Here is a 7488-nt window from a genome sequence, read left to right on the forward strand (position 1 = left end):
GGAGTGAGCCTTGCGGCCATTGCATGCCCTTCAAGATCATCCGGACGAGGGTGGTTATGACGACCTACCACCTTATCCATAGATAGAAACCATTTCGTCGTTAATTTTCTCTTGCTAAATACTAGCTTGAACGAACATTTGATTTTCTTTGAGCACGTTGTGTTCTTCCTCGTCGTCTTTCCTTTATACTCATAACCCTTCCTCTTGTGACTAACATCGGGATCTCCACTTCTCTCACAAACCATTTCAAAACGAGTGTTACTTTCTTTTCCATTCAAAACCAAGACGCAATTGACTCTCTTGGCATGTTCTCTAGCCCAATTCTTCGCACTCAATAGGTAAGTCAAATACCAACTCATTCGCATAGTGAGTAGATGTATCTTCGAACAACATACCAATCGGAGAAGGTTGATCATGCATTGGTATAGGTTGTGATTCCATCTACAATAAATGTAACAACATCAATGCAATCACAAATACGTTCGTTCACATAATAATTTTATCGGGGAAACCGAACTCAATGTTCGGTTGGTTAAGCAAGTTGCAAAGCAACCGAACAAATAAAAGGAACCGAGTTCGGTAACATGTGAATTTTATCGCAACAACCGAACTAATAAAAGGAACAGAGTTCGGTTACTTTGTATTTTATGTAGATAACCGAACTAGACACTGGAACTTCAGATTTTTTTTTTGTTTGTTAAGTTCGATTGGTTATGCTGTTAGGTTCAAGTTTGCGAAACAACCGAACTTATTAAACATAGTTCGGTTAGATAGTTGGTACATGCCGTTTACGAAACAACCAAACTGTATACACTTGGTTAAACTTTATTTTTACGTAAAGTTCGGTTAGTTGCGAACCAACCGAACATAACACTGCATCTCAGAACTTCCATTAATGTGGAGTTCGGTAACCTGCGTGTTTGGATAAAGTAACCGAACACATCTTCAAATGAGTTCGGTTACTTATTCATCTCACAAGGCAACCGAAATACACTTTCAGAACAGTTCGGTTACATGTTCTTCATATAATGTAACCGAACTGTGCAAAATCCAGTTCAAAAATTTACATTTTTGGGGAAGTTTTTACCAATTCAACATACATTATCTAAGTTTGGAGCATACCTGTTCACCCAAATACTCTTCCTTCGGTTGTGGTTGATAAAATCCATCATTTTTATTTTGAGTTTCATTTTGGGGAAGAATACAATCACCATCTAAGAAATAAGCCAAATATGGATCATTTTGAAGATTAACAAATATTCTAGGTTAGGATGGAGATGAAGAATCAGATGAGTTTTCATCATTTGAATACTCAAACTTAGTGAATTGGGATTTTTTATTTTTATTTTCCATGTTTTTCTCCTTCATCTTCTCTAACTCTACTCTCACAATAATTCTACTCAACTAATAATAAACCCATCTTTTAATTTAATCTCACTAATTGTTTTTAACTAAATCATTTCACTAATCATAACCTAAATTAATTAAGAGGATAGATTAGGTATTAAATAAATAACTAAATATGGGGTGACCTAAAATTACTTCTAATGTCTTTATCCAAAATAAAACCATGGTCCCAAAAAAAATCATGGTCCCCAAAAAAATCGTTCTTTTTTTCCCCAGACCAGCCCATTGTGGTCTATGAACCATATACATTGGTATGGCAGGCCGAACATTGGTCTTGAATCTTAAATATACTCCCAAAAATTACACCCAGACCTGGAACCAGAGAGTCTTTCCTCTTGATCGTTCTAATCGAAACAAAGAAGACGAAGAAGAAGTGAGAATTTTCTCATTTGGATTTGACTCCGTTCATCTTCCTTTCACTAGTGTGATCCATCTCAGAGGTACTGATTTTTTCGCACTTTTTATTTCTGGATATTCTTTGAAATTTCCGATTTCAACTTGTAATTTCATCGAATTAAGACTGAATTTCATCGAATCAACATCTATTAACTTGTTTCCAATCATTCTCGACACAGATGATTTTAAGGTAACAAAAAACACGCCACTACTCGGGAAATTGAACTTTGCTTGCTTGCTTCTTGTTATAATTATAGGGCGATTTTTCATTTGATGCATTATTTGGGAATTTGGTGAATGATTGCTTCCTTCACTTATATATTTGCTCCAATATAGAGAAAACTAGGTTATTGGCTTTCCCCATCCTTTAGATAGATCTAACCTGTTCTTTTTCCTTCCCCTGTAGACACCAAGAGAAAGAAGAGAAGATGGGTGCTCTTGCTGCTGAGGATTCGTCCGAGCAATTTTGGCGAAGTACACTTTCGCAACAACGGTATTTCATTTTAACACACTGAATCTTTTATCTTATCTAATTTGGGGTTCCTGAGTTGAGGGGTTTGTGTTTATAATCACAATTTTGAGAGATACAACCAGTTGAGTTTCCTTTATTCAAACTTCAGGCGTGAATTGAAAGAGCTCTTGGAAAATTGGGGTAAGATGGCATATGAAGATAAGGATTCGGTAGTCCATGATTATTTTTATTTTCTGTATACTACAATTCATAAAGACAGAAGCGATGTAAATGCTGATTTGCGAATTCTAGAGGTGATTACATCATTACATTCCCATATTGGATGTTTTTCATTTTTAGAACCGCTCCATACATTCATATGATTTTGTTGCTGAGGTCTAATTACGTCCTGTACTTTCAGGATCTTCAAACTTTATTGGAAGACAATATTGTTGACGGGGAAAGAAATTATACTCAATATCAGGTTGCGCTTATTCACATTCTTAAAAAAATAGGCATGGTATGGTTGGTTATAACTCAAACTTTAGTCTTTAATTTCTCCCTATAATGTAATCTCTCTTGTGTTGCTGTTAGTGACTTGTTTTTCCTTTTGCAACGATGGGCTTATGACAGATGCTCCAAGAGCTTCGCTGTATCTTAAAGGAAGGTATAGTCAGCCCAGATGATGAAATTGGGAAATGGATTGAAGACCAGCTACATAATGAGGAACGAGAAGGATACCCTAATTATGTTCATGGGTTCGAACGACAAGTGGTGAAACAAGCAAATGCCATAGGGATTCCGATTAATGAAGAAATAATAACCTTCAAAGAAATCAGGAATGGAAAACCGCATGAAATTAAAGACCGGCTCATGGTAATAACTAACAATCTAACATATGTTTCTTATATAAATCATCATATCGTACCCAATTCTCAATGTTTTAGGAAGGTTTCCAATTTTCTTGTCATCACAGGTGTATTATAAAGAACTAGAGAAAGCCGATAACATGCCGCAAGACAATGTAGATTGGATCTCTCGTGGTCCGGAAATGTGTGAATTTACTAAGGAAATGATATCTGAACTGAGTCATAGATATTTAGTGAAACCTGATGATGACATCAAGGTAAATTCCTCTATGCTCACTTTTCTCATCAATGTTTAAAAGTTTAAAACATATATTAGCTCACTGAATATAAGTTTTTCGGTTTTCCCAATCATATGTGTAGGACAGACGAGATGGTGTTCGGACCACTATCCAAGCAGTTGATAGTTCCAAGTGCTTGCTGAAATGTGGGGCATATTCCCAATTTTCCCCTTCTACAACCAGTACTAACCATCGGTAATAAAACACCCAGCAGAAACCTGTAAGTCATGTTTTCTTGTAGATGCTTTAAACTGAAAAAACTTTATACCTCGAAGGGACAGATTTAGGCTGACATAATAACATATGAAATCAAACTAGCTTAGCAGAAAAAGGGCTATTTAATTTATAGTTGAACAGATTAAGATTTTAACGATCTGGACACAATCAACATATATAGAAAGAACTGCAAAAAACTAATCGCTGACCCGCTCACAATCTTTAGTAGAACATAAACTTATTTCTCATAGTTATACGACAGTACAACAGTTCCACAAAGATGCAGACAATAAATTCTTTAAACCCTAATTTGTTAATAGTATAAGAACCAGGAAGAGGCAAAGATGTAAAGGAGGGGCTTCTTTGCCTAATAATAATCATTACTGCCCTTACTATTTAGGCAAAGGTGAGTGTCGCCCGCCTTTGGGTGTTTGGCTAGAAGAAAGAAGAATAAACCGGGGTGCACAGATCTGCTCCCATGTGTAATTAGGTTAATGTCGAGTTGTGGCTTCCCACCTTCCATTTATGTATTCTTTTTTTCTTCCACTGAAGAGACCAAGAGAAAGAAGAAACGATGGATGCTGCTGCTGCTGCTCCTGCTAAAAGTAAAGCTGGTGCCGAGGATTTAACCGAGCAAATTTGGCGAAGTAGACTTCGGCAACATAGGTATTTCATCAACCCACTTAATCTTATCTAATTTGGGGTTTTTGGGATGTCTTTTTCTGTTTAGGTTTTTGGGATGTCTTTTTGGATGTTAAGGGGTTTTTGTTTATAATCACAGTTTTGAGAGATACAGCCAATTGAATTTCCTTTGTTCAAACTTCAGGCATGAATTGAAAGATCTCTTGGAAAATTGGGGTAAGCTGGCATATGAAGATAAGGATTTGGTAGTCCATGATTATTTGTACTTTCTGTATACAACTATTCATAAAGACAGAGGCGAAAGCGATGTAAATGCTGATTTGCGCATTCTAGATTACATTCTCATATTGGATGCTTTTCGTTTTCGGAACCGCGTACACACATTCATATGATTTGTTGCTGAACTCTAATTACGTTCTGCACTTTCAGGATCTTCAAACTTTATTGCAACAGAATATTGATGACGGGGAAAGAAATTATACTCAATCTCAGGTTGCACTCATTCACGCTCTTAAAATAATAGGCATGGTATGATTAGTTATAACTCAAACTCTAGTATTTAATTTCTCCTTATAATATAATCTCTCTTGTGTTGCTGTTAGTAACTTTTCCTTTTACAACGATGATCTTACGACAGATGCTCCAAGAGCTTCGCTGTATCTTAAAGGAAGGTATTGTCAGCCCTGATGATGAACTTGGGAAATGGATTGAAGACCAGCTACGTAATGAGGAACGAGAAGGATACCTTAATTATGTCCATGGGTTCGAACGACAAGTGGTGAAACAAGCAAATGCCACAGGGATTCCGATTAATGAAGAAATAATAACCTTCAAAGAAATCAGGAATGAAAAACCGCATGAAATTAAAGACCGGCTCATGGTAATAACTAACAATCTAACATATGTTTCTTAGATCAATCATCCTATTGTACCCAATTCTCAATGTTTTAGGAACGTTTCCAATTTTCTTCTCATCACAGATGTATCATAAAGAACTAGAGAAAGCCGATAACATGCCGCAAGACAATGTAGATTGTATCTCTCGTGGTCCGGAAATGTGTGAATTTATTAAGGAAATGATATCCGAACTGAGTCGTTGACGTTTAGCAGAGCCTGTTGATGACATCAAGGTAAATGCTCTGCTCACGGTTCTTGGCATGTTTATAACATATATTATCTTGTAATGGCACAGCTCACTGACTGAATTTATTTTTTCCCCATGATATGTGCCGAGGTAAAATCTGTTCTCAGCATGTATCTTAACCTGTATCAACGTTAAATGGAAGCTTATTGATTGAAATTTATGTGTTATTTACTTTATAATTTTTGCACATCATAGCTCGCTGCACATGACTCGACGGGACAAAAAAGAAAAAGGGAGGTGAGCTCTGCTATCTAGTTTTGTGTTTGATATCTATCCTAATTCTCTGAGCACGTATTTGTGGCTTAAGAAGTGCTTTATTGATAGTCTGGAACCTAGGATTTTTCACAACATTCTTGCTAGAAGTGTATAGTGAATGTTCGTTGTCTCTACATATGCTTTAATTGTATGAGAAATACCCTGTCTCCAATCTACAGACTTTACATTTTCCCATCTCTGATAAGTTTTTTTAACTGTATTTATGAATGGTCATTTTAGTGGTTTTGAATTGATGTTGTGTATTTATTCTTGATTTTACTTAGGAGCTGAAGCCAGCGTCAGATCAGAGGGAATCTTGTTCTCTGGATAGCTGATGGCATCCTGGCTTAAAAGCTTTTTACTATCACCAGTTTGATCATTTTACTTGCTTCCTTTCATAGTGTTGCATGGCCATTCAAGTTCTCTTCTGCTATAAGTTTACGCTCGATATCCATTTAAAAAGTGTCTTTCACTATATCAGATGTCTCTCTCTTTCTTTTGCCTAATTATAAGAACACGTGTTTAGTGATTGCTGAGATGGTGATAGAAATATTTGAGCAAGCAGAGTTTAGTACCGCTGAATGTAAATGATCTGCAAAAAGTTTTGTACACTAGCTATTATCACTCGCTGTAAAATGAGCACTGTTTGTGGGCGTCTCCACAACTTTTTTGCGGTCCATATTTGTGATCCGTATGTTGCAAAGTTAGAGTATAAAAATTTTAGACTCTTTTTATAAGAATTCTCTCAGATGGTTGGATGGTTAAATTTATTTCTGATTTGGCAACTCGAGTTTGGATGAGAGTATTTATTTTTAGAGACACTCATCCATACCCACGTCATATGTTTTAAAGGTTTAAAACTATTTTTCTGTGAAATATCTTTAGAAAAATAGGATAACCTAGGGGTGTAAATTCAGGCAGGCCGGGCCGCTCGACCCAAAAACTAAGACAGGCCGGCCAGGCCAGGCTTAATATTTGTGAGCCCGTAAACAAATTTAGGCCGGACAGGCCGTGCACAAGTAGATAATTTGCTACCCAAAGCCCGCTTTTTATACGGGCAGGCCAGATCGGGCCGGACAAGCCACTATTTTTTTTTTTTTTTTTAAGTTTAAATTTTCAAATGAACGGTATTAAATACAATATCCTTTCCTTTCCAACATCGCATATCGTAAGTGATAGTATTATTTTATATTTAAATTACACTGACAAATTTTTAATTTTAGCCTATAATAAATAATTAATTAGAGTACAATAAACTTTCTAATAAGAAAATATATTACTATTAATGTTTTGAAAAGGTTAATTCTAAGTAAGAACAATTATATATTTTATTTTTCTTGACACAAAATTGACAATTATAAAATTGTAACTTTTAAGTCTTTTTAAGAGGATATTAAATGATTAATGGCACATAGAAGGCTTTCTGGCCGGGCACCAGGCCGGTTATCAGGCCGGGCATCATAATTAATCGCAAAGCCCGAGACCGCCCAATAATTTAATCCAGGCCGGGCCGGGTGGTCCATGACGGGCCATAACAGGCTTTGGGCTACTTCGGGTATAGGCGGGCTCGGGCGGATACAGGCAGGCCGAGTATTTTCAGGTATTATTTACACCCCTAGGATAACCCAATATATATTTATACTCCGCTGGAGATTGTTTTTGGAATATAATTATCGAATTATAAAGATGTATCTAAATTTTATGTGGGTCATATCAATAAAATTTTATTTTAGTTAATCTCCACCCAGGATACATATACAAACACCACTGAAGATGCTATTAGTTTTGTGAGAAAAAAATCTAACACCCATGCTATAAGTTAGGAGTTCG

General features: G+C 36.2%; 1 protein-coding gene across 1 annotated transcript; it reads left to right on the forward strand.

Annotated features, from left to right (window-relative positions):
• Nucleotides 1-1707: 1707 nt before the first annotated feature.
• Nucleotides 1708-6395, forward strand: LOC113274679. Its single transcript, XM_026524074.1, has 13 exons — nucleotides 1708-1847; nucleotides 1983-1993; nucleotides 2210-2296; nucleotides 2424-2568; nucleotides 2676-2774; nucleotides 2888-3130; nucleotides 3231-3380; nucleotides 3484-3596; nucleotides 4170-4283; nucleotides 4399-4567; nucleotides 4689-4787; nucleotides 4897-5139; nucleotides 5240-6395. The coding sequence occupies exons 2-13, from the start codon at nucleotides 1983-1985 to the stop codon at nucleotides 5357-5359; spliced, it is 1593 nt and encodes a 530-aa protein (XP_026379859.1). The 5' UTR covers nucleotides 1708-1847; the 3' UTR covers nucleotides 5360-6395.
• The last annotated feature ends 1093 nt before the right edge of the window (nucleotides 6396-7488 follow it).

This window comes from Papaver somniferum, chromosome 4 (assembly GCF_003573695.1).
Source record: "Papaver somniferum cultivar HN1 chromosome 4, ASM357369v1, whole genome shotgun sequence".
Lineage (NCBI taxonomy): Eukaryota > Viridiplantae > Streptophyta > Magnoliopsida > Ranunculales > Papaveraceae > Papaver > Papaver somniferum.

Bases quoted from the DNA above. Each gene is read 5' to 3' on its own strand.
- LOC113274679 (XM_026524074.1), top strand. The intron at 2,569-2,675 runs GTGATTACATCA...CTGTACTTTCAG, and splicing joins CTGATTTGCGAATTCTAGAG to GATCTTCAAACTTTATTGGA. The intron at 4,284-4,398 runs GTATTTCATCAA...TTATAATCACAG, and splicing joins AGTAGACTTCGGCAACATAG to TTTTGAGAGATACAGCCAAT.